At 51.6% G+C, this 24,820-nt stretch overlaps 12 protein-coding genes across 12 annotated transcripts; 6 read left to right on the top strand and 6 right to left on the bottom strand.

Annotated features, from left to right (window-relative positions):
- Positions 1-1,760: 1,760 nt before the first annotated feature.
- N7443_010092 (uncharacterized protein) lies at positions 1,761-2,959 on the top strand (the record flags this gene model as incomplete). Its single annotated transcript, XM_056890148.1, has 3 exons — positions 1,761-1,826; positions 1,897-2,544; positions 2,630-2,959. 3 exons carry the CDS (start codon positions 1,761-1,763, stop codon positions 2,957-2,959), a joined length of 1,044 nt encoding a protein of 347 aa, XP_056736639.1.
- Positions 2,960-3,333: 374 nt separating this feature from the next.
- On the bottom strand, positions 3,334-4,668 carry N7443_010091 (putative translation factor pelota; the record flags this gene model as incomplete). The annotated part of the gene is made up of 3 exons (XM_056890147.1): positions 3,334-3,978; positions 4,036-4,524; positions 4,591-4,668. 3 exons carry the CDS (start codon positions 4,666-4,668, stop codon positions 3,334-3,336), a joined length of 1,212 nt encoding a protein of 403 aa, XP_056736638.1.
- A 948-nt stretch (positions 4,669-5,616) lies between these two features.
- Positions 5,617-7,066, bottom strand: N7443_010090 (UPF0075 family protein; the record flags this gene model as incomplete). Its single annotated transcript, XM_056890146.1, has 2 exons — positions 5,617-6,795; positions 6,869-7,066. The coding sequence occupies 2 exons, from the start codon at positions 7,064-7,066 to the stop codon at positions 5,617-5,619; spliced, it is 1,377 nt and encodes a 458-aa protein (XP_056736637.1).
- Positions 7,067-7,675: 609 nt separating this feature from the next.
- Positions 7,676-9,152, top strand: N7443_010089 (damage-control phosphatase ARMT1 family protein; the record flags this gene model as incomplete). Its single annotated transcript, XM_056890145.1, has 3 exons — positions 7,676-7,932; positions 7,984-8,100; positions 8,156-9,152. 3 exons carry the CDS (start codon positions 7,676-7,678, stop codon positions 9,150-9,152), a joined length of 1,371 nt encoding a protein of 456 aa, XP_056736636.1.
- A 152-nt stretch (positions 9,153-9,304) lies between these two features.
- On the bottom strand, positions 9,305-11,373 carry N7443_010088 (XPG/RAD2 endonuclease; the record flags this gene model as incomplete). The annotated part of the gene is made up of 6 exons (XM_056890144.1): positions 9,305-9,350; positions 9,403-9,502; positions 9,566-9,661; positions 9,712-10,185; positions 10,251-10,930; positions 11,345-11,373. 6 exons carry the CDS (start codon positions 11,371-11,373, stop codon positions 9,305-9,307), a joined length of 1,425 nt encoding a protein of 474 aa, XP_056736635.1.
- Positions 11,374-11,879: 506 nt separating this feature from the next.
- N7443_010087 (putative MFS monosaccharide transporter) lies at positions 11,880-13,652 on the top strand (the record flags this gene model as incomplete). Its single annotated transcript, XM_056890143.1, has 4 exons — positions 11,880-12,020; positions 12,084-13,033; positions 13,087-13,342; positions 13,398-13,652. The coding sequence occupies 4 exons, from the start codon at positions 11,880-11,882 to the stop codon at positions 13,650-13,652; spliced, it is 1,602 nt and encodes a 533-aa protein (XP_056736634.1).
- A 1,294-nt stretch (positions 13,653-14,946) lies between these two features.
- On the top strand, positions 14,947-16,068 carry N7443_010086 (aldo/keto reductase family protein; the record flags this gene model as incomplete). Its single annotated transcript, XM_056890142.1, has 6 exons — positions 14,947-15,015; positions 15,073-15,083; positions 15,139-15,196; positions 15,252-15,433; positions 15,487-15,856; positions 15,913-16,068. The coding sequence occupies 6 exons, from the start codon at positions 14,947-14,949 to the stop codon at positions 16,066-16,068; spliced, it is 846 nt and encodes a 281-aa protein (XP_056736633.1).
- Positions 16,069-16,295: 227 nt separating this feature from the next.
- On the top strand, positions 16,296-17,141 carry N7443_010085 (uncharacterized protein; the record flags this gene model as incomplete). The annotated part of the gene is made up of 1 exon (XM_056890141.1): positions 16,296-17,141. One exon carries the CDS (start codon positions 16,296-16,298, stop codon positions 17,139-17,141), a length of 846 nt encoding a protein of 281 aa, XP_056736632.1.
- Positions 17,142-17,487: 346 nt separating this feature from the next.
- Positions 17,488-18,335, top strand: N7443_010084 (alpha/beta fold hydrolase; the record flags this gene model as incomplete). Its single annotated transcript, XM_056890140.1, has 2 exons — positions 17,488-17,917; positions 17,974-18,335. The coding sequence occupies 2 exons, from the start codon at positions 17,488-17,490 to the stop codon at positions 18,333-18,335; spliced, it is 792 nt and encodes a 263-aa protein (XP_056736631.1).
- A 350-nt stretch (positions 18,336-18,685) lies between these two features.
- On the bottom strand, positions 18,686-19,715 carry N7443_010083 (intradiol ring-cleavage dioxygenase; the record flags this gene model as incomplete). The annotated part of the gene is made up of 3 exons (XM_056890139.1): positions 18,686-18,901; positions 18,966-19,398; positions 19,468-19,715. 3 exons carry the CDS (start codon positions 19,713-19,715, stop codon positions 18,686-18,688), a joined length of 897 nt encoding a protein of 298 aa, XP_056736630.1.
- A 432-nt stretch (positions 19,716-20,147) lies between these two features.
- On the bottom strand, positions 20,148-21,288 carry N7443_010082 (tRNA 2'-phosphotransferase; the record flags this gene model as incomplete). The annotated part of the gene is made up of 2 exons (XM_056890138.1): positions 20,148-21,044; positions 21,103-21,288. 2 exons carry the CDS (start codon positions 21,286-21,288, stop codon positions 20,148-20,150), a joined length of 1,083 nt encoding a protein of 360 aa, XP_056736629.1.
- Positions 21,289-21,659: 371 nt separating this feature from the next.
- N7443_010081 (uncharacterized protein) lies at positions 21,660-24,736 on the bottom strand (the record flags this gene model as incomplete). The annotated part of the gene is made up of 3 exons (XM_056890137.1): positions 21,660-22,933; positions 23,126-24,124; positions 24,187-24,736. The coding sequence occupies 3 exons, from the start codon at positions 24,734-24,736 to the stop codon at positions 21,660-21,662; spliced, it is 2,823 nt and encodes a 940-aa protein (XP_056736628.1).
- Between the last annotated feature and the right edge of the window lie 84 nt (positions 24,737-24,820).

The raw sequence follows: 24,820 nt of genomic DNA, 5'->3' as shown, positions 1-24,820 counted from the left end.
CCCACGTATCTACTTGATTTTCGATTCCTTGTCCGAAAACGCCCCGCCATTAGCATCAAAAGGAAGCTATCAGTTTCCACTTTTCTAATGATCAACCATGAACCATGGTTAGCCGCTGCACCGACAGCATCGGGTCCGCAACTGCGATCTGGGCGATAAGCACATGGTGGCTTGCTTACGGAAAGCAGGAAAAATGGGAAAGAATGAAGGAAAGAAGGAAGGAAGGTTTGATGTAAGCGCTTAGAATCAGTCCATCTGTAGGACAGAGCGTGGTCTGTTCGAAGGTGCAATGTGGGGTTGTCAAAGGATGCGAAAGCCGAGAAGACACCCGAAGATTACCCCAATCGGATGAGAATGTGGGAGAGCAGCATGGTTCAGCATGGGCCTTACCTGAACAGGATAGCCTACGACGCCTTGCGGCTAAATGGCTGCGCATTTCACTATTCGTCATAAATCATGTAGGGAAGTGGGCAACAACCCTGTCGGCGCTTAACCAGCGGTCGTGAATTCTCCGGAGCAAAAGCCATGGCGGCGCGCGGGTAGCCTCTTTTTCAGCCTCACCCCATTAGGTGAATCCTGCTGTCCTCCTGTCCAGTCGAGAGCCGCCGGCGATAAAGCACCTGCAGGAGGGAGGGAGGTGTGATCGGATCCATCATAATCAAGATTCGAAGAATGGGTTGTGATTCCCCCTCATTTTCCGTTCCCCCTTAGTTAGAGGAGCGTGCAATTCAATTCGGCTGGGGGCTGATCTAATGACTAATTTCGGAATATAGGAATGAAACACTAGCCAAGAAACGGTGCCTATGTCCCCAGTTTGGAGTCCCTATGCATAGCTTCATACAAATTTTGTCGCAAGGCTGAGAGGAAGACTGTGCAGAAGGTCCAGCAGGAGACAGGATGGGGGCTAGATGTAAGCTCAATGAAGCCCCCTGGCAATCGAAATCGACTAGACAAGGCTCAGTGCACAGTCTAGCGCGCATGAATCATTAATCATCGCGTGGATCCCACTTGGCGCCTATCAGATGGCGGTGTTTTGGCCCTACTCCGTCTTCGCCCCAGACTTCTAGAACCGTTAGCACAGTTCTCCATGGCATTTCTTGCATTTGGTGAGATTGTGGGCCTGCAATCTGCCAGGATGCATAGTCTGTGCTCTTTTCCTTGGGCGTAGAAGACTTTGGGGGCGGATATAAGGAAAAGTAGACTATTGATTCAGCAGGCGCTTAAATACAGGTCCTCATCGAGTCTACTCTCCCCTCCCGAGCGGTCCAGTGCAGCACGGCGGTACTGTCCGCCATTTTTGTGCCCTCTGAGCCTATGGTTCCCAGCTTTACTCCAAGCTTGAACTGCCTGTTCGTCCTGCCTTGCGAGGCATTCCGGTGCGGGCTGTGATATCTCTCAATCTCAGTCTAGGAGCGGCGTTCAATCTATATCTTATTGCTTGCTCCCCCACCTGGCTCTATTGCATCTTTTGTCTTTAAGAATCACCTTGTGAATTGCTTCGAGCTTCTTTAGATTCACCTACTCACACATAGTCTCTTAACGCCTTGTTTCATATTCCGGTACACTAGGCGCCCTGTCAAACCCTTATTTCCCTTCAACCGCCGCCTTTTACACCCATAACTGCACGGAGCTGTCGGTCGTGTTTCATATCTACCCCTTCGGCGCCTCTTCCAATCAAGTGTGCCATAGACCGCGATTTGTCAAAGAATTCCATGGTACTACCAATACACCGCGTCAATATCATGTCTCTCCGTCCAGACATGACCTCCGAGGAGGACATCCCCGGCTATTATGAAGCACTCGGCCAATGGTCCGGGGTTGAAACAGTAAGTCACCAATTGGAGACTAGAGAAAAAAAAATAATTCAAGAAACAACGTATACTAATTAAGCATCAGCCTGGCTTCCCAGCAAATTACATGGGGGTCAACCCATCATACTGTACAGGGCCCATGGTGCCACCAACCATGTTAACCCCAATTAGTCTCCCTGATAGTTCATTTCGACCCAGCCCAGCATTGAGCCACCATTCGCAAGAGTATGCCCAAGACTACAGCTACGCCATTGAGCCAGCACAAGGCCTGGGAATATCCGCCCCCTTCCCAAGCGAGTATCCTCGAACAAGCGCCCCAGATGCAAGTTACATGTATGCACAAGAGGACATGTCCTATGGCACAGGCCATACGCCAATTATGTCCCCCGGAGGTCCACCTCCCAAGCGCACGAAGCGCGCATCCTCCAAATCATCCCGCGACACACCAATCAACATCCTGCCAAACCCAGAAGGAATCCAGCGTATGGAGCGTGCCCCTCCTCAGACGCCACCTGTGCTCCCTCGAATTCGTGGATCCGGCAGAGGTAGACGGGATCCACAGGCGGAGCAAGAAGATGAGTTTGTGGAGAATTTGCGCCAGCAGAATGTTGCTTGGAAGGTTGTTCGTGATGAGTTCCAGAAGACGTTCAATAAGCAGACTTCGGAGGCACGTCTGCAGATGCGGCTGCTCCGGAGACGTAAGGAGCGGCTGACACGCTGGGAAGACAATGATGTGAGTACGTGGACCGGGATATAGCTCCTATGCTATGCGTGAATTGGTGATTTGGAATTACTTGCTAATGATGATATCTCTACAGGTTCAGCTTCTTATCAGCGCCCATGAGAGCTGGGAGAATGAGAAATTTCGGTTCATTTCAGACAAGGTAAGTCTTCTACAATCTGGGTCGAACTGGGCCTTCGTTCAAGAGTTAACACACTGCCAGATGAGAGAATTCGGCTCGACAAAAGACTACACCGCAGAACAATGCAAAGCACAACTACAGCTCCTCGAAGCTAAACAACAAAATCGTCGAGAATCAGGAAGCACTTCCCCTTCAGCCATGTCCGACCCGCCACACACACCTTCATTACCATCGATATCACGCAAGCGGGCTCGGCCCCAATCATGGGACGAGCACAATGCATAGTTGTGCCCCCGGACCCCTGTCTTTCTTCATTTCTCTTTCAAGTCTCCAGCATGGGGACTTTTTCTCAACTACACTTTCCCTTTTCGTTCTTAATGAATGTCATAGCAGCTTTGGCGTACAGTTATTGGGATATTATACTTGCATTATTAGCTTTCATTCTGGACATGCACATTTGAACCAGCTTCTATCAATGAAATCAAAACTTTAGATACCATTCTTTATCAGCATCTATATAACTATAAATCCACGTACCGTTCGAGGTGTTGCTGTTGTGACAAGTGACGGATTCTATTCATGCATCGTATATTCATTATTGACACAGTAGGAGTACTAGCTCAAAACTAGCACTATGTAGTCGGCAACCCCGGAGCCGCCTACTCTTCATCGGAACCCAGATCGTCATCAGCGACAGGGAAAGTTAAGAGCGCTGCAATACCCCCAAGACCCTCTAGACGCTTTCCACTCTCGTGATCAGAACTCAAAATGCGCACCTCTCCGCCCTCTACATCTCGCACCCGGTCCACGAGTGATACCCATCGTTTCCGCTCAGCAACGTCTTGCGACCGGAAAAGACGGTTCGACATAATGAGCACACCGCCACCTCGCCCGACGGCGCCTTGATCAACAGCTGACTCGACCTCACGCGGACCGTAGGTAGCTTTGTTCGTCTCCTTGCGTAATTGATCTAGGAAATCGTCCATCAATTTAGTTTCACGGGCGTACTTTGTATCGGAAAGGAGGGCCTTGACAGCCGGAGACTGGAGAACCTCGGAGAGCGAGTTCAGATATCCAGAAGCAGAATGCACAACCACCATGCTGGGTAGCAATCGCTTCAATCCAGGCATTGTCGTTGATGCTTCAGACTGAATGTACTTGTGGAAACCAGTGGCGACGAACCCCGGCGAAGCAAGAAGCACCGGTCGTACAGACTCATTGTTCGATCCGGAAGTGATGCTAGTGTTGAATTCCATCTGTCGCAGAAGGGTCTCCAGTGTCACACGGAAAAATTTGTTCATTCCCTTGAGATTTCATATTAGCAATTTGAAAAGCAGAGCCACAGGCAATATAAAACCCACTTTATCATGATCACCTCCACCCTGGCGTTTTCGCGGCACAGACATTTCAATCTTCTGCTTCATGATCGTCTGGAATTGCCCGATGAAACATATGTGAGCCATCCCTTCCTGCATAACGACGGCAACAGCCTCAGCACGACGCTTTCCACCCTCATCCACGGCATCCTTGAGCTGCTCCACGGCAATGCTGTCCCATCCGACACCCTCGCCATCCGCACCAATCTCCTTTTCTAAAGTGAAGTTGCGGTTCAACTCCAAGTCGAGGGTATGGAACTGGCCAATTTTGGTGTGTGCTGTCTCGTTGATGATCTGTCCGGACACATGGAGTTGGGAGCTCTGAGGGTCAAAGTCGAGGCTCTTGACGCGGATCTCGAGGGTAAGGTGGACTCGGTTGGAAGAGGTTGAGCCGGTATCTTGGGTAGTGGTAACACGACGAATGGCACTTGCGCGGATTAGATCACCAGGGCGGATTAGGTTGTATGCGTGCCACTAGATTTTGCTTTGTGTGAGATTGGGGCTTGACTTTTTGAAATGAAGTGATATGGGTAGGCTCACCATATCCTCGGGCTCCTCAGGGCATAGTGTGACCATGCCCGAGCCACCATGCTCAATCCTGTTCTTGATCAGACGCATTGCAGAGTTGTGGCTTCACTCAGGGTGCCTAGAGTCACCGCTGCGGAGACAAGACGAGGTCTTTGAGGACTACAATAGGTGTCGTGCTGGCTGTTCTCAACAAGCGCACCGCTTGTAGTGGAGTTTAAAGGGTTAAAGAAGCCCCTCAGTGAGACAGGGGGTTTCTCAAGGTATCAATAAAGAACAAAAGCGTGAAATGAACGAATTGAAGCTTGCCCTGGAAGCGTCTATAATTGCCCCGCACAATTTCTGCCGCCAACGACCGCTCTTCGCTGCCAACAGTGACATCAATAGCTCTGCTGTGCTATATCCTTTGCAGAGTTTATGATATTTCCCATAGTTTGATTATGCTCAAGTCCATTGCAAATTATTTAATGATATTGGATAAGACTTGCAGTATAATTCGAATCAACCTTCCCTATGTCGCTTCGCTACATCTCTTCCTAGTGGATCATGCCATAAAGCGAACTCCACACTCTGTGCGCAGGATGTTCCAAGGGGTCGAGGATGGATTAAATATTGAACGAAGTAACCTAATTTTGAATCTACAAGGATTGTGCCGGTACTTGAGGGCTAGTACAATTCAATTGCAACCAAATAAACCCCTCAAGGTAGAAGCCCACCGACAGGGTTTTCGTGGTGTACTCACGAGAAGCTCTGAAACACCAAAATGAGGACTCAAGTTAAGCTTGTATAGAACCTGCATCAATTGATGCTAAGCCATGAGCAGCGCAGGCTCCTCTTCTTCTGCCAAAACCTGAGACAGATCACGATCGGGCCTACTAAACACGGGTACATTACGCTATCACTTGACAAGGTCATAAAGAGATTCAACCAGAAAACAAACTCCAAAGTCGATAACATTGCTACATTAAAATCATCCCATTCTGAAGCCCTTGTATGCAAGTCACCAATCATGCAGATCAATAATTGCACTTTCACACCCTTTTACGGCTTCCATTCGGTGTACGGCCGGTCAATAATCATCTCCTTGACCGTCGGCAACTGAGGTTGGCCCTTTCCAAATTCCACTGCCATTGCCATAACCTCTCTCCACCGTAATCCCGGCGCAATCTTACCCGAGATGGTGTTAGGAGTCAACGTATCACTGTTGATAGGAACCAGAGCAGCACGACCAAGAATAGCCTCGAGCGCCTGCTGAGCAAACGAGACTGCCTCCTTGGCATCGGAGGGAATACCCGTCTCATCAAGGCTGAGAATCTTCGAGTTTGGCAGCTGCGCCTTGAGGTACTTGATGATGTTAGGGTTGCGGGCACCACCACCGCACATATAGACACCGGCGATCTTTTCAATGTCGATTTTGAACAGGGGGAAGAAGGTGCGGTACTGCTTGACAATGTTCTGGGCTGTGATGCGGGTGATAGTGGCGATGATGTCGTACTTGCTCATGCCCAGAGCCAAGCACTCGTCGATAATCTCCTGGGCTCCGTTGTCACCAAAGGTCTCACGACCCGTCGTCTTGGGAGGCAGGTGGTTACAGTACTTGTTGTTGTCGAGGTACTTGTCCACTACTGCCTGGCTGATGGTACCCTGAGCACCCCACTCGCCATCGCGGTCATACTCCATCTCGCCGTTGGTGAAATAGCGCATTGCGGCATCGATGAACATGTTGCCCGGACCACAGTCCCAGTCGACCATCGCGTCGACGCCACCCTCGCTATCAGGTGGAATGACGCAGAGATTAGCGATACCACCGATATTCTGGCAGATGCGCCATTCAGTGGGATGGTGAAGGAGGAGACCATCGATCAAAGCGACGAGAGGAGCACCCTGGCGGCCGACCGCCTGTTCAGCCATGCGGAAGTCGGTGACTGTAGTGATTTGGGTCAAGCCACTCATGATAGTTCCCTCGCCGAGGCAGAAGGCGGACCGGATCTCACCGATCTCGGGCATGGAGAGAAGCCAAATGGTCTGGCCGTGCGAGCCGATAAGATCGATGCTATCAATGGGTACGTTGTGCTTTTCACAAAAGAGCTTGACTGTCTCGCCGAGCATGTTACCGAGCAGGACATTCAGCTGGGACATGAGGGAGGGAGTGGTTTTTGTTTCGCGGAGCATGGTGAGGACAGGCTTCTTGATCTCCTGCGGGACAGGGAACTCGTCGTACTGTATGAGGGCGACTTGTCAGTTCCGCTGAAGTTGATTTGAAAAAAAAAAAACTACGAGAGAACCGTCATACCTTGAGGATCTCCATGTGCAGAGGAGCTTCAGGAGAAGCCTGACGATAACGAACAAGGGCACAGTCAATGCCATCCATGGCCGTACCGCTGTTCATTCCCATAACTGTGATGTCGAGGGTGCCATCGGCAACACAACGGCGAGTGCCATTGACGTGAGTAGAGCCATTGGGCTCGGGAAATTCAACGGCAGTGACCATTTTGGTAATGTGCATATACAAAAGTGCGAAACTCAATGACTTTGATTCCTACAGTAATCCAGAGGAGCGAAGAACCGCTTCATATACCTTTGGAGAGCCCGACCCCAATTCGTGCTGGACAAACAAAATGACCCCGTAATTCCTGATATTCCGAAGGCATGCGCGAGATAGCACGCCGAGAAATGAGGGTTCGGAGATGAGGTTCGCGAGCTACATGGCTGATCCGAGCCCGAGAAGCAAGCCTGAATTGCCTAATTAGGTATCTTCGAGGCGAGGTGCACAAACCGGGAAACCCCCGGAATCGCAAAAACGTGGAGAACCGCTTAAGCCGTCGGTCTCGGGCCGTTTATGCGACCACACGTCCCTACATCCCGTGTGATTGGCCGAGAAGATCAGGCAAGGTTCTCCCGTATTTGCGTGGATGGGTCTCATAGATGGTGGATGGTCAGTGGACCCCGAGCTCTGGTCAGGGCATCCCTCTCTTTTCTCGTTGACCAGGTGAGGATGATCCTTGGTATTTGTCTCTAAATAAGAATACTTAAAGAGTTCCCTGAATCTGCTTTCCTGCTTCCTTGACCTCGACTTTAACCTTGACCCCTGCCCAGTCAAATGTATAACAATCACACTGTCATGCCTTCCGCCATGAATGCTCAAAAGGTTCGCTCGGTTTGGACCTCAGAAGAGGGGTCGATGGCTAAACAGACGGCCGAGACCCGATGGGCCAAAATTATTCAGGGCACCGTGGACGACATTGGCGAGACAGCCGCCATGGAGAACATTGACGACCAGAAAAGAGCGGAGAGCATCGCCATTCAAATTGCCCTCAAGGAGCTCAAGAAAGAAATTGAAAAGAACAATGCCCTCACGTACGTACTTCTTCTCCAAGCACCAATACGCCGAAACTCACGACGCTTCAGACCCTTGCAAGATGACGGCAAGCCCGATATCGAAGAGTGGAACAACCAGTTGGCTGCGATTGGCGAGTGCAGTTGGGTCCACTGCCCTTGGCTATTTGGAGAGTGCTATATGTATAGGTATGACTGTTGCTGTAAAGATCGGAGCAAAGAATTGCGCTGAAAGTCCCATCAGACGCATCCAGAGAATCTTGACCTCCTCCAAACACTGGCAGAACCATGATGTTTTCAAGCGCCAAAAAGACTCTACCTTTGTCAAGTCAAAAACCGCTGTGGAGGAGCTCGCCGACCTTTATATGCATACCGTTACCGAAACTGGACTTGCCCAACATGAGAGCAAGGAAGAGGCCAAGAAGTTGCTTTTTATCGAGATGACAGAGGTCGCCCTGTGGGGAAACGCCACAGACCTATCACTCCTCGCTAATCTGACTCTGGAGGACTTACAAAACCTGCAGGGCCGCGACGCCATTCAGAAGAGCCAGCGGAACATCGTTGACAACGATACGGACGACGTATGGACGTATCTTCAACGCACTGCTGGTCAGCCTAGTCGCCAGATTGACATTGTCCTCGACAATGCTGGCTTCGAGCTCTTTACCGATGTGCTCTATGCCGCTTACCTGCTCGACACTGGTATTTCTACCTCTGTCAGACTGCACACCAAAGAATCCCCGTGGTTCGTCAGCGATGTTATTCCCTCTGATATCGAATCACTGTTCAAGCACCTTGAATCCTCCGATTGCTTCCCCAATCGCGAGTATCTCGACCAACTCACCCTTCGGCTCCGCAAGTTATTCAAGTCGGGCGCGATCACGACCACAAGCGACCCTTTCTGGACGACACCGTTCTCGTTCCACGAGATGCCATCCAAGGCACCCGCTCTCTTCAAGGAGCTCCAGAACAGCTATCTGGTCATCTTCAAGGGCGACCTCAACTACCGCAAACTGACCAGGGATGGGCTGTGGCCTCATACCACCACGTATGAGGAGGCGCTGGGTCCCCTTGGAAAGCAGAGCGGCATCAAGATTTTGGCCCTTCGCACGAACAAGTCCGACGTTTGTGTTGGCGTCCCGACCCAGAGAGAGGTAGATGCGTTGAATGAGGAGGCGCCCAGCGGTGCCTGGATCCAAAACGGAAAGTATGCTGTGGTATCGTTTAATGAGGGTCAATAATTTTTCCTCTGTCACGTTGATAAATTCCTTATATTTTTGATGTACCTAGGTATGCATTGTGAATGGGTTACGTTATCAACCACTCTTCCTTTAAAGAATTAATTATCCAACTCGTCGGCCACGCGTGCTTCGTTTCCATGTCTCGCAGAAGTCTAATGAATGCCTCTCTTTCTGCCGAATCCGTCATCAAGGGACCCCCTGTCAGTGTCAGTAACTGGATCCCACATGAACAAGGCTGGACATGTCTCACAGATAAAGGTGGAATGACAGAGTGTGATCAACGATGGCACCGTCGAAGGGGAACTGTTGCATGCACCACAGATTGCGCGAGCGTGCTTCATGACCAGGATCTGATAGCGTCAACGAAAGCTCATTTCCACCACAGCATTAATCAGAGCTTACATCAGACTCACGGGCTCCGCCATGCACCCCTCTGACTGCAAATTTAGGTGATGGTTTGTAAATGACCAGAAGCATACAGGCAAGATGATAGTATCCAAATGCCATAACTACAAAGAACATTAGACCGTGCAAAGTATAAGACTTCTGGCACACATACTATGCCAGTCCGCCGTAAACCATATCTCTGGGAAAGGGTTTCCACTCTCCGGAATGGCTTCGCTATACCAGATTGGGTCAAAGGTACTCGGGCGGGTGCTCAACCAACTCTCGACGGCCTCAGATAGCTCTTGCCACCGGCACATTCTGCTGGAAGGCTCAGGGTAACTTGACCCAAAGCAAAAGTGTACCACTGTAGCACATATCCAAGTCATAGTATTCGCCCACGCTGTTTCAGACTTCAGATTGCTCAGAGGGTCACCTCCGCTCGGAGGGGGGATGAGAACCAAGTCCAAATCCACACTGGGAGCCTGCTGATGCACACATGAATTGTACAGGCACTGACGCAGGTACACCCAGAAAGCCGCGTGCCGTAATCTCGGGGCCGAGGGGTCCACCTCTCGTCCTTGCGATGCCCGGAGCAGAGCCGAGCAGCCGGCTAAATGACGCTCCTGATCGCTGCCGGTTACCATGACTGTTTCAGCCCCGCGGAGATTAGCCTGAGCGTCTCGTGATGGCTCGAAACTTTCTCGGACTTACCGTTCAATTGTTCAAACACTCGCAGGATGACAATGGTACACAGCAGAATATCATCGTCGGCAACCGTTTCCGAGCTCAGGAAGGGGATCAAAAGTTCTACGCACCGCTCATGCGCCTGCTCGGCCAGTTCGGCATCTCCGACGTGCCGGGCTGCGTAAGAAAGCACAGCATGCAGCAAGATCGGCGACTGCTTGACCAGGATGGGGGTTTTCCGAGTGAACTGACGGGAAGCATCGGTACAGTCAAGCCATTGCCCGAGGTGCGTTGCAAAGTGGTGTACAAGGTAAGCTTCTCTGTAGGTCAGTGGAGACCCTGCATGTATCGCACCTGTGTGTGAAGCCGGAGGCCATGAACTTAATGAGTCCGTTCGGAGTAGTTGGGAGACCTGGATTTCAACCACGCTGAAGCAAGGAGAGGCGGTGGTATCGTTGACTGATGATGCCACCAGAGGCACGGAAACAGAGTCGCTGGTGTGTTCTGGCTGGATAGTAGATCCTTGAGTACTGTATGGTGATGTCACCGAAGTATTTTCGTGTTGGTGATTATTGAATTTGAGAGAACTTGGATTGTTGGTGTGTTCAGGGCTAGTTGCATTAGCAATCGCTACGTCTGCAGTTCCGGGTTCCGGAAGGAGTGACATTTCATCATGGCCATGGCTAGGAGCATCCTTGGGGTCTTCCCTGGCCTTTTTTAGTTGATAATGCTTGATTCTGAGGCGATTGGGTGGGTCTTCTCGTAGACATGGCCGGTTCTTTTTTTGACATTGCCCACAGACCGGTTTGACTTGGTCGCCTGTTGTCAGGTAAGCCTTTGCATTTAGGCTATATTAAACTGTTCATTGCTGACATTTGACATGCCTCTTCCGGCAAGTCAGGCTGTGATGAGACTTAGCAAAGGATCGCGATGGATGACGGAGCTTGGACACTTTCTCCGTCAACGGTCACGCAGTCAATATTTTTTCCTTGGCAAACTTCCCCAGAAAGTCCCAAAACAAGAAGAATAGATCTGGAACAGCCAGCGTTCCACTTAATTATCGATAGGCGAGGTGTATAACTCGTGTTGCGCAGGGGGAATGTTTGCGGGGGAAGACTAACCATCCATTTGTGGAGCGAAGCTTTCCCATATTGAGACCTATGGGGCCTGCAGGAGTCCAGATAGGTATAAGATTGCTGTAAGACTGGATTAAGTCCGTCTGAAAGAAGGAATATCGAGACGAGATTAGAGAGTAGACAGCATTGAGTGGAGGAAAGGGTTGGTTATGAGTTGTGGGGGAGGGTGGAGACTGGGAAGAGAACTCGGGATTTGCAATTGCGGAGGAGGAGGAGGAGAATCCGTAAAAGGAAAACGCCCCCGAGGCTTCTGAATGTGGAGTTATTTCCATCACGACTCATAGAGAACCAAAAGAATGTGGGAATTTGCTTGTGTCTCTCTATCTCCATCATCCATCATCCCTCCAATGGTGGAAACCTACTCCATCGTCTATAAACATCCCCACATGTCCCTGAGATGACAATGATATCTTCTCTATCAATAATCCAGGGTTGAGTCTCCCTTGGTTCGTATACATTTTCTTCTGATTCCAAGTTGTCTTTGCTCACTGTTTCCCGCCTTTATTCAATGCTATTCACCATGACCCTGAAAGGTTTCTGGCGGACGGTCCCCGGACCTAGACTGCTGAAGCTGATTACTGCAGTCTCTGCCATTGCCATTTCATATGAGGGCATGAGCCAGGGTGTCATGGGCGCTGTCAATGTCGCCCCAGAATTTGGAGTATGTACCACAGTCCTCCTGAGCCATTGTCTGCCATGAACTAATCGAATGTCACAACTACAGCATCGCATGGGCTTCGCCGATGAGCATGGTAAAGTTATCAAGCCCACTCTGCAAGGTGGCATCGCTGCCATGTACTATTTCGGCGCTTTGCTCGGGGCTTTCTGGGCCGGTAGTTTCTCCGATGCCTACGGACGTATCAAAGGGATCTGGATGGCCTGTCTCTGGTGTTTTGTCGGAGTAATCCTTCAGGCAAGTGCCATGAATCTCGCTCACATGCTCTGCGCCCGTGTCGTCGCAGGTGTCGGAGTCTCCTTCATTATCGTTATTGCTCCCTCGTGGACCGCAGAACTGGCTCCAGCGAGCCATCGAGGCCAGATGATCGCCCTGACTTTCCTCGCCAACTTTGGAGGCATTGCATTGTCTTCTTGGATTGGCTTTGCCACCTCTTTCACCGACTACGCCGGCGGCACCTTTCGATGGCGCTTCTGCTTTGCCTGTCAAGCAATCCCGGTTTTCTTCCTCATTATCGGCACCCTGCTCATTCCCGAATCGCCTCGATGGCTCATCAAGGACGGACGTAACGAAGAAGCTTTCGAGATTATCACCAAGCTTCGTGGAGATGGCGATCGCGACCACCCGGATGTGCAGAAAGAAATTCGTGAAATCGTCGCCGTGGTGCAGATGGAACACGAGATGCAAAGCTCCAGCTATATCAAAATGTTCTTGGGCATTGGTTCAGGGGATATTCACATTTGCCGTCGTATCCAGTTGGCCTTCTGGCTCCAGGTTATGATGCAGTACGGTACGGGTATCGCAGCGGTCGTCATCTACTCGGGCAATATCTATCGCACTGCTGGCTTTGATGATTTCAAATCAAACTGGTTGTCTGCCCTGTGCATGACCAGCGGTATCCTGGGAACCGGTGTCGCTGCCTTCGTTTTGGACCGAGTGGGTCGTCGCCGGACTCTCTACTGGGGAGCGGTCGCTTTGGGTATAATTCTTTTTGCTCTGTGAGTACGAATTCATTTCGCCCTTGGTGTTGCTCTTACTGACTTTTCTCCAGTGGGGGCCTGAACCGTGGAGCCGTCAATAACCCCGATAAGGCTGAACAGTATGGAACCGGAGCCGCTGCCATGGTCTTCCTCTACGTGGCTGTCTTCAGCTCTTCGTGGTTGATGATTCCTTTCATTTATCCGACCGAGATCTTCCCGACATGGCTGCGCGCCAAGGGTAACGCTTTTGGGGCTGCGGGTTGGGCGGTCGGTTACGGCGCTGGATCGTTGCTGGTCCCTGTTATGTTCGCCGGTATCCAAGAGAAGGTTAGTTCTTTTCTCCCTTTGCCATACTTTAATTTCTGACTTTCTTTTTTCTCAGACATTTTATGTGTTCGGTGCCGCGATGTTCTTTTACATCCCCGTCATTTACTGTTTCTTCCCCGAGACTGCTGGGCGCACACTCGAGCAAATTGACTTCCTGTTCGCCAGCAAGAGCCCTTTCGTGTGGGATGAGGAGAAGGAGTTTGCCAAGCGAATGACCCGTTTCAATGCTGAAATCCAAAAGATGGAGGTTGAGAACGGTGAATATGGGGGCGACGAGAAGAGATGCGAGGAGTTTATAGAGAAGGTCTGATCGGGGATATTGCCAGTTGCAAGCCAAACAGTCCGCGATTGTTTTGTAACGGTTTGGCTATTCAACACCGCTGTGATATACGAAATGATATGACATGATATGTAGTCGAGGATCTAGTAGATTACCACAGTGGGCCCTAGAATCAGATTTCAGCCTCCTCATCTATCTCAGGATGTAGTGTTGTATGGTAATCCCGGGTATCTCGGAAGTACGGTATCAACAACGGGAGAACTTGAGTACCCTTTTTATCAAGCAAGACTGAATGAGTGAGAAAGTGAAGGTGAAACAGGTATAATATAGTGTATGCAAATACCTCATTTAAAAGTGACCCATATTCTGCTATGTTGAATAAAAAAAACTATTCGAGGGGCAGCTGTACTTGCCCGTAGAGACAGGATACGCATAAACGGGCGACGTCCATATACCCTGTGCCGATTTTAAGTGTAGCAGATTTGCGCTACCAAAGGTTGCTTTTGATGCTTTTGTGAAATACCTATGCTGAATTCTCGTTCCACCGGGCCTAGTTCCCAACATAACTTGACATCCTCCTGTCTAATCAATCTTGATGGCCAATTTGCCAAAGTGCTTTTGGTCCCACTGTGTTTCATCACTCACGCCATGATATGGACTAGCCGGATTTTGGGTACGGGCCGAGAAACAATGCGTGAGTGCCTGGGGGGTAAGGGTATTCGGGAAATCCACACGACGCGCATAACTAGGAAGACTCGACCCAAAAAAGGGTTGCAGACAGATTCCACATGCTAGTCTCGATCCAGAAGGGCGACAGAATTCCAGAAGCAATGACTCATTTAGGGCAATGGGTCCCGATCGTCACTCCATTCATTAATAATGCGGAATGAAGTCACCGGAAGAGCCTGGTGAGCCCCGCGGCTTATCGATAAGCCATCCAGTTGTACACCAGGTATACCTTGGCACCATCCAAGGACCGTTGTAGATGTCAAATGATCTGCTATGCAAGGCCCAAACAAAGGTCTTCTACATATATGAGTCAAAATTTCGGAAAAGTGATGTATTCAACCAGGCCTCGCAGCCCCGCGTTTTACGGATCAACCAACGATCGGCCCAATCCGCAACCCTCTCCACTTGAATGGCGTCAAATTCCCAAAGGGGCCTGCTAAAGATCAGGACGCGCGGGACTTACGGAACCGAAGTGGTCCGTGGCGTTATCAATCACCGCTATTAAACAAACATGTTCCCTTGTCCCTCGGAGCAATTTAGTTTCTTCACTTTCTCTCCTGCATTACTTCCCCAGAACTGTATTGCTGCTACAATCATGGCTCAATCGCTTCAGTCGACTTACAAGCTCGTCTCGGGCTACGAGATCCCCGTTGTTGGATTCGGCGTATGTGTTTCATTCGATACTCTGTTCTGGGAGCTTCTCTAACGATGTGTCGCATAGGTTTACCAAACGTGTGTTACCTCTGCTATTGGTGTAGGGAGACACATCGCTAATTGCATTACATAGACCCTCCGATGTCACCGAGAAGGTGACCCTTAAGGCCCTTGAGCTGGGTTACCGTCATGTATGTTGAGTCGTACCTTCGCAGGATGAGCCGTCAACTAACAATGTTGCCCCAGGTCGACAGCGCCAAGGTCTACGGAAACGAGCAGCAGAGCGCCGCAGCCATTCGCAAGTCTGGCCTTGACCGGTCGCAGATCTTCTATACCAGCAAGGTCCCCAAGTCATATATGGGATACGAGCAGGCCAAGAAGGCCATCGAAGAGAGCATTGCGGCGGCCAATCTCGGCTATATTGACCTGTATGGGCTGCTTCGCTTAAGATATCCGACGTTGTACTGATAAGTTTCCTTAGCATGTTAATCCACGCTCCCTATGGCGGCAAGGAGGCCCGCTTGGGCACCTGGAAGGCGCTCGTCGAAGCCCAGAAGGCCGGAAAGATTCGCTCGCTGGGTGTGTCCAACTTTGGCATTAAGCAACTCGAGGAGCTGGAGGAGTACATCAAGAACGGAGGTGGCGGTCAGATCGCCGTCGGTCAGTACGAGATCCACCCCTGGTGCCCCCGCGAGGATATTGCCGAGTGGTTGCGCTCGCGCAACATCATTGTTGAGGCCTACTCGCCTCTTGTGCAGGCGACCCGTATGAAGGAGCCGGTTCTGCAGACTCTTGCCAAGAAGCACGGCAAGACCCCGGCTCAGATCCTGGTCCGCTGGAGCTTGCAGAAGGTATTTAATCTCTGGTTTCTGATGGAGCTTGTGGGATACTAATTTGTTTGACTTAGGGATACGTGCCCCTGCCCAAGTCGGTGACTGACTCCCGCATCCTGGAGAACTCGCAGGTGTTCGATTTCAAGTTGTCGGATGAGGACATGGCTAGCCTGAAGCTCAACGAATATGCGCCCGTGTGCTGGGACCCGGTTCGGGACTGCAAGATCTAAAAAGTTAGAAATTAGTGATTCACCGTATTGAAAATGAAATAGCAAGCAATATGATACGAGATGACGGAGGCAAGATATTTTCGCCTAATCGGGCAGTGTGTTGATCCTCGGCACAACGTATCGCCGTCAACAAAGCCGCCGTTTGCTAACGAAGAACAAAGTCAATGAACTCCAGTCCCCCATGACCGGGGAATCGGCAGGCAGAGGCCGCGACGGTTGCCCCCACCATGCCCGACGACCTCCCACGGCGCATCATCCTTGAGAAATCCAGCACGGTCCGACGCCGGTACCAGCGCAGCAACAAGCGCTTCCAGTTCACCCCCGCACAACTCGCCAAAATCGAGCGCGAAGAGAAAGCCAACCGCCGTGCGAAGGACCTGCGCGAAAAGGAGAAACAACGACACGCTAAGAAGAAACAAAAGGCTGAGAAGGAGGCCAAGGCCCGCGAGGAGCGCAAACGCCTAGGTCTGCCCGATCCCAACGCTCCGAAGGTCCCGTCGAGTCAACCGCTGCTCTCGAACTTCTTCGGTGGAAAACCACCCGCTCGGGAATCACCAAAGGAGGATTCACCCCCATCCGATCTCGATCCTACGACTACGGAAACAGACGAACATGATGGAGATATGGAGGGGAACAGTACGGGCGGCGACACCGAGATAGACTCGGATTTTGACGACTTGGACGAAGAAATGGAGAAGGAATTCTCCAATCTTGACGGTTTGTGCCCGTTGGAAGAACCAGGAAACCACGATGCCAATGACACCAGCAAAGAGAGCCTGCTCTCCGCTCAGGAGGACGACGAGTTCTCCGACTGTTCCGCCTTCGACGACGAAGATATCATGAAAGAGGCAGAGGCAATCGCAAGTATGCGCTCAGCACATAAGCCACCAACTATCAATAGTCCTCTTACAAACAACCCTGCACTTCTGCGGCCGCCAAACATACCCCACAAAGCCACGGCAACCCCAATCGCCTCATTAGGAGATTCCTTTCGCGACGACACCGCAGACTACCTTGAAGAAGTCTTTACCCGCGGCTGCGGTGACTCCTTCAGCGAGCTGGTTGGACTCTAGAAGGATTCCAGAAGCATCTGATACCAATGACCCCATCTTGTGGACAGTCTCGGCACGGGGAGAAACGTTCGGCTGCGAGCCGACGGTCGGATCCGTACAATTCGGATGCACTCTTGCGCCCCTCATCGGCTTGTAAACAGGCGCATGAACACTTCTTTTTTTTTTTTTTTTTTTTTTTTTTTTTTATTCCGACGGATAGTTCTTGCACGGAATGTAGTCCGGAGTAGAGGGGCAATGATTCTCTTATCGGGCATGACGCCACCTCCCACTTGAACATATAGATCAGTCTCCCATACTCTATACCTCTCCATATCGACAATTCAACCGATTCCCTACTCCTTGAAAAATGCCGTTCCTCCAAGCTAGAACCCACCGTCTGCACTATGCCGATTCACACCCCGACGGCTCACCCTCGGACCTAACCTTCATCTTCATCCACGGCCTTGGATCCTCGCAAAACTACTATTTCCCCGTCCTCCCCCACCTCACAAGCCATTACCGCTGCATCACGATCGACACATACGGCGCCGGCCGCTCCCCGTATACCAATGAGACCGTTTCAATCCCCAGCATTGCAGATGATATCATCGGCGCGCTGGACGCGCTGAAGATCCCCAAGGCCATCGTAGTCGGCCACTCAATGGGCGGACTCGCCGCCACAGACCTGGGCGCCCGGTATCCAGACCACGTCTCCGGCGTCGTGGCAATTGGACCCGTCCACCCGTCCGAGATGCTCGTCACGGTTATGAGCAAGAGAGCAGACACCGTGCTGGAGTGTAAGCTTCTTCCATCCCCAGTCAAAGTCGAAACTGATTTAACATGCAAGCACCAGCCGGAATGGAACCAATGGCCAACACCATCCCCTTTGCCGCCGTCGGATCCCGCAGTACCGAGCTCCAGAAGGCGTTTATTCGGGAACTCGTGCTTGGTCAGGATCCCAAGGGCTACGCAGCGCTGTGTCGGGCTATTGCGTCGGCGCAGCCCGCGGATTACGCGGCTGTTAAGGCGCCGTTTATGCTTATTGCTGGAGAGGAGGATAAGTCTGCTCCTATGGAGGGCTGTAAGCATATATTCGATCAGGTGTCGAGTCAGAAGAAGTCTCTCGAGGTTCTGAAGAACGTTGGGCATTGGCATTGTATTGAGGCTGCGGATGAGGTTGGGGATCTGCTTGTGAAGTTTGCCGGAACGCTTTAGAGGCTGATTTAGGTAGATGTATGCATAATTATGATAGGAAGTTGCTTTGAACAATCGAACATCCTCTATTTTGGAACAGTCGGTAGAGGGTTTGGTGTCGGCGGCCTTAGTATCTAGGTGGTTTTAGGGTTGATCAAGGGGTTTCTAGGGTTGGCCTTGTTGAATTACGGTGCACGCCAGTTTGATAAATGCCTAGGTGATATACTCAGAAACAGAAAGATCTAGGTGAAGGCACAATGTGAAGTAAATAATCCTATGCATTGATTTTCCAATCCAAGTTTGAAAGATGTACGAAGAACGCTATTCATTAACCACATGATACAAGAAAAGAAGATATGCAATCCCACCACTTATGCGGATGTACCGTTGATGGCCGCGGTCACAGGGGTATCACCCACCAGCTTCACATCATAGTTAAGCTCAAGTCCAGCTTGAGGGTCATCCTTGCGCTCAACAAAGTCCACAACCAGGGAGTCCTTAACAGCAAACACAGAGTCGTTGGTCAGATACTTGTCCTTGCTGTCGAAGATCTGGGTAGTCAGAGGGCGGTAGCCGTCTCGGGTAACCTGGAAATAGAGTCAGTTCTGCACATCTTAAGATTCCCACTCTCAGAAATCGAGAATAACTTACAAGAATGTGGATATGAGCAGGACGGAAGGGATGACGGTCCATAAGCTGGAGCATCTTGCCCGCAGGACCATCATCGGGAACAGGGTATGGTGTAGGTCGCAAGCAGTAGAAGTAGTACCTGCCTTCGGCATCCGTCTTGAATTTGCCGCGCAGGTTGAACTCAACCTGCTCGGAGTCCTGCTGCTCGTACAGGCCGTTCGTCGACGCCTGCCACACCTCAACCACAGCGCCGACAAGCGGCTTCCTAGTCACAAAGTCCATCACACGCCCGTGCATAAAGGTCATCTCGCCATCCTTGGGCTTGGTAACGACGATATCAGCGCCGTTGTCACGATAGGGTGTATCGGCGCGGAAGAAGGGACCCAGGATAGCGGTTGCGGTGGGCGCGTCCTTGGCTTCTTCGGCGAGCTTGAAGGTGATTTCGTCCACGAGGCTAATTTATATTAGAATCTATATATAGTTTGGGATATATATTTCCCCAAAGGTGAAAATGAGAACTTACGACTCAAGTCCGATCACATCGCACACCAGTTGCCCCTCATTGCGCTTATCGTCGCTCATCTGGCCGGCCCAATTGAGTAGCTTGACACCCTGCATCCACTCGTCGACGGTGAGCTCGTTCTCGCGCGCAAAGTCGTGCACGTGGCGGATCAAGCCTGTCATGAGCTGGCGCAGACGCGGCGAGGTCTCAGGACCCATAGCATTGATGACATTGTCCGTGAAATTGGGGTCGAATCTGTGAGTCGCCATGGTGTAGTAAAGTCGATATGTGCAAAGTGACGTTATAGACTTGAAAGAGAATCTGGGGAAGAAGGAGAGTCAAGAGCTTATATAGCGCGCAACTGATCCGACGGGACTTTGCAAGCGGTAAGCACGGAATTGTATGTAGGAACTGCCCCAAGTCTTTAGACTGTGACCAACGAGGCGATGCTTATTCGAGGGTGACCCCGCAAACTGGCGGAGCTGTGGCATGATTGGGCCCAGACGTCGGATGACGGCTTTACACTCGGCGTGTCGGATCGGACGCTGGCACTTGATGCTGCGAGTACACTTCCGAATCCCCGCAGTGTCGGATGTGACTAAGTGGAGACCCTTCCATAAGGCCATATCCGCATTCCCGGATCTCATGATGTTGTAGTCCAGACGTTTTGGTATTCTTTATTGCTCTGTAATATGTCTTTCCTATCGTCGGTTGCCCTTGGGGTTGCCCTTGGGGTTGTCCTTGGGAGTTCCCTTACTCGTCAAGTTCGCGGGTAACTCTTGCAACACCTCGCCATGCTCCCAGATCTTGCCAAGGCCAACCTTCTTCTCAGCAACCACGTCGAAGAAATCCATGGATACAATCTTCTGCTGCTTCTCATCTGCTTCGCCTTCTTCTTGACTCACGGGCATCCCCTCGCTGAGAATGACACCGTTCTCACTGCGCCAGAAGGGACAACCCGCCGCCAAAGCTTTCTTCAGGTCAATGTAGATGAGAACCTGTGCATCCTTTCGCATTCCCGAGATGACCTTGTTCTTGGAGTCATTCTTCTGCATACCCTCCTTTTGGGCCGCCAACACCGACTCCAAGGACGGACCCGTCGCGAAGTGGACGTGGTTGCGGCCCATGCACTGCAGTCCACCGGATTGTAAAATGGCCGGCCATGCGCCGTGGAATGTACCGTGGACAACAGTCTCTGGTAGCTTAGATTCGTCGGAGAGCGAGAGAGATTCGAGGAGTGATGCTGCCTCCACAGTCTTGATGCTGTGACCCTGTGTAGCGCGGATCAGGAAATTAGATGGTTCGGTGTCTGTGACAGAGAGCGCTTGTGCTGTAGCACTCTGCTGGTCCTCAGCGGAGACAGGAGCCTCCACTACTGAGCTGGATGACTGGTCCGCTCCTGCTGTAGGCGCAGTCGCATCTTCCACTCCTTCGGACTCGGGCGTAGTGACGGGAACAGTGGTGGCCTTAGATGTAGATCCGGTCGCTTGTGCGGAGGGAATATGGAGGAGGGCGAATCGCTTTTTATCGGAAGAATCCACGGCGTGGCGGACCTCGTCAAAGGTGACTTTGATAGACTTGAGCTTCCGCCATTGGAGCTGGGAAAAAAATTGTTAAAAGGGACCAATGCCACAGAAAAGCTTGGTGTGAGCTTACCACGTCTGCGACGCTTGCATAGCCCTGTGTGTTCATCTTCAGGCCTTCCTTCTCGGCCGCGTGCCGCAGCAGCAGACTCAGGGCCTTGGAGATTTGTACCTCACGAGTCATGGGCTGGCCGTGACCACGACCGCGACCACGACCGCGACCACTCTTCTCTTTACCGTCCCTAGGAATCTCGGCCATCTTGCGTATTTGCGCGGGTCTGGTCTGGAGGTGTTTGCGGCGTAGAGGAGGGGCAGTCGTGGAGCTCGGAGCTTTATGTAAACGAAGCTGGTGGGGCAATGCGTCAGACTTGCCTGATAGAGCCCCCCCGACAGTCGTGACTCACCAATTATTCACAGCAAAGTTGCCTGGATTGAGGTGATACAAAGCTACAGAGGCTACGGAGGCTACTTTTTCTCCGTGAAGATAATCGATAAGCAGGTGGGGGTGTGATTTCACCGTCCGATTGGACAGTGGACTCCACTCTATACAAACTATGGAAATAGGGCGAAGATGGATGAAAGTGGGTATAAAATTACGAAAGCAGACTCCTCCATGCACGGTTCAAATGATCATCGATCGCAGATGCAGCTGCACTCTGCAACTGGACAAACCTTGTGTCGTGTGAACCAATCCCGAGCATGATGCGCGTGGAAGCCGTGGTTACAATGGATACAAAAAACCACGAATCGTCGCATCACCTCCGCCTCAGTAGGCTTGCGAGTATTGGGCTCAGCCTCCGCAGCCACACCGGAGCGCGACATCGGGTCTGGCGTACCAAGCCACATCGTGCAAACGCCGCATCGAGGCATATGGCGACCGCAGCGAGGGCAGACAGTGCCGGACAGGATCGCGGATCCAAGCGGGTTGCCAATGGTCGGATGAACGGTTTCAGATGGGGCTGTGGGAGAGACTTGGGATGAGGTGTCGTGCTGAGTGAGTGGTTGCGTGCAGTAATTGCAGGTCAGACTAACTTGCTGTGGCGGCGCAGGGGTGAGTTTGCGTCCATCCACAGTCACGGCAAAGCGGCGGGAGCCCACGTCAAAACGGGCCCGTTCAAGTTGAAGCTTCCACGAGTTCATCTGCCGGCGATAGGTCTGACGCCAGGCTTCAAACTGGGCGATAGACGCTGGACTGCTGACAATTCGCGGGACGGTGTAGCTCATAGCCAGCACTGGGGTCTGGACATCGTTGAACTTGTCAATGTATGATTGGAATAGGCCCATGGCCATGTGGCCCAGACCTGTAAGAACGACCCCTTCAATATCGCCCTCACGAATAGCCCCTATTGTGGCATTCTGGAGGTACTCAGTCAGCTCGTTGTCTGGAAGCCAGCGCAGTGCAACCTCGACTCGGTACTTCAATGGCAGTGTGGTCTCCCTGATGACCGAGTTCCAGTCGCCCTTGCTCACGAGAGCAAGAATAGCCCTCGAGTACGGGTCTGTGAGTTCTTTGGAAATCTCCGCACATGTCTCTTCCCAGTCAGAGCTGTTGTCGCCCTTTGCAGAACCGGCAATGGCCATCGCGAGGAGCTTGTGGGCTTGCGTGGGCTGATTACTCCGAAGACCGAGATAGGCCAGCTTCGGTTCGTCCTGGAAGACAGCCAAAGCGGCGGCTTTAGTGTGTTGATTTTCCGAAGAGAGATTCTTCACCAGCTCTTCCAATTCTTTGTGTGACTGTGCCGCACCGCAGAGACGGAGACAAAGTCGGCGGTGCTCGGGGTATGCAGTCTCGCAGCCCTTCACTTCTGGTAGATTCAAACGCTCGGCAAGGAGGCCAATGGCTTCGGCTGCGCTTTTAGGGCCATCCGCCTTTGTGCTAATGCGTCGTTTCTCGTTGCCATGTCCTATGTGACTCGTCAGTTGGAATTCCACCGGATGATAGCTGGATACGAACCCAAATCGTTGGTCCACGTGTTGCTCACTCCCATGTAGTTCATGTCTAGACCGTTAACCACCATGGTCATACCTACAGAGTCAGCTCGAGCACCTAGAAAGAGGTCAGAATTCGGCTACACCAAGACACCCAAACAACTTACGCTCAACCCAGGCCCAGAAATCCAGAAGAGCGGCATCATCTGACACGATCTTGCGGTTTTTAGCCTCATCAAACAGATATCCTTCTTTGCACCGGAACTGGCCGATTGTTGACAGAGTCAAGGCTTCTTTCGCACTTAACAGAGTCCCCAGAGTTCCAAGGGATAGTGCACGCTCCCGGCCTTCTCGACTCGGAACAGGGTCGGAAATCACCAAGTTGGATAATGATGATTTCCTGTCCGACTTAACCATGGCTTCTTTGGAGCTTGCTAGCACGCGTGTTCTGATGTTCCCGATGAGCTCAGATATAGGCGATATCTGCTCGGACAGAGGATGGATGGTCCTGATATCCGAATCCCTCAATGCAACGCCGCAAGCCAAAACTCCTTGGGAAGAGAGATCTACAGGCGCACACGGTGGCCGCGCGGTGACAATTTGTGGTTGCCCATTGCCATCCAGGGCAACGGCACTGGCTTGAGCGGAAATAGCAAGATTCAAGAAATCAAAAGCCACGATTCTTTCTCGCTCGTCACCCCCCTGCGTTGGATGGTCGAACGGAGCACGTACATCTCGCACATACTTCGTGTACACGGGCTCTGCGTAGTTTTTGAAAGAGCCAGAGCCGAGGGTGTCGTCGATTGAAGCCCGGCTCTCTTCTGGCACGTGGTCTTTGGCAATATCATATGTTTTGAGGTGGCCTGTATTAGCGAGTGCACCTAGGTAGCCGCGATTGGTCTTGGAGAATCGCAGACTCCAGATCGAGGATTTCGGCCCGAAGACGTTTTTGAATTGTAGAGCCGCCGCCGCTTGGCCGGATTCCGGATTAGTCGCAGATCCGACCGATGGAGATGTCAGTCGAGAGGCCACTCGCCGATCCCAGACGCAGATGGTGCTGTCATAGGATGTTGCACCTGATGCGATGTAGTTCTCATCGAGCCAGTCGATCGCTAAATTGTGAACACAACGGGTTGGGAACTGAAGAGATGGGTTACCAGGACCCTCTACACCGAGACAACACAAATCAGCACGATTAAAGGCATCGTAATGACGAAGGACAACATACCTCTGAGATCATAGATCCGGACAAATTGGCCCTTCACTCCAGTGACCAATGTATCCGGTTGATCACGGAAGAACTTGATACTTGTGATAGGCTCAGAGCTAGCCAGCTTCCTCAAGGGTTCTGGAAAGCCCTTACTTCCTCCTGCAGGACCCAGCCGCTGGTTCACATCCCAGATGTTCAAGCAGAAGTCGTTGCGCACGCGATCAAGGCCTGATGCCACCAAGCCATGTGTGCTGAAGGCAACCGCATTGCAGTAGCGCTGATTGCGGACGGGGAAGGAGAGCGACTCCTTTACGTTGGCGTCTAATCGTAGAATGGTGGCTTCGCCGGACGATTGGCCTACAGCGATCAAGTTCTCATTGGAGGTGGACCAGTCGAATGCGCGAAAGAGGGGGACGTCCGTTAGGGTGGATACAATTTGATGTCGGAGCTTCAGCCCATCAAAGCCAGTGACCCTGCATAAACGAAACGATTTGCCAGTGACGTCGACCGAGAGGAAGCGCTGCTCGGTGGGGGTTGAGCTCGGCGACCAACGAATGGCGGACTCCATGGTTGTGGCAGGGCGCGTTCGAGCTGTAAGTGAGAGGCCGCAGCCTCGGGTTTGTATGTCGCCAATTGGCCGAGAAAGACAACA

This window comes from Penicillium atrosanguineum (assembly GCF_028827265.1).
Source record: "Penicillium atrosanguineum strain IBT 20685 chromosome Unknown utg000008l_segment0_segment0, whole genome shotgun sequence".
NCBI classification, from domain to species: Eukaryota; Fungi; Ascomycota; class Eurotiomycetes; order Eurotiales; family Aspergillaceae; genus Penicillium; species Penicillium atrosanguineum.
The sequence above is the reverse complement of the archived record's forward strand: the minus strand, read 5'-3'. Positions and strand labels throughout refer to the sequence as shown.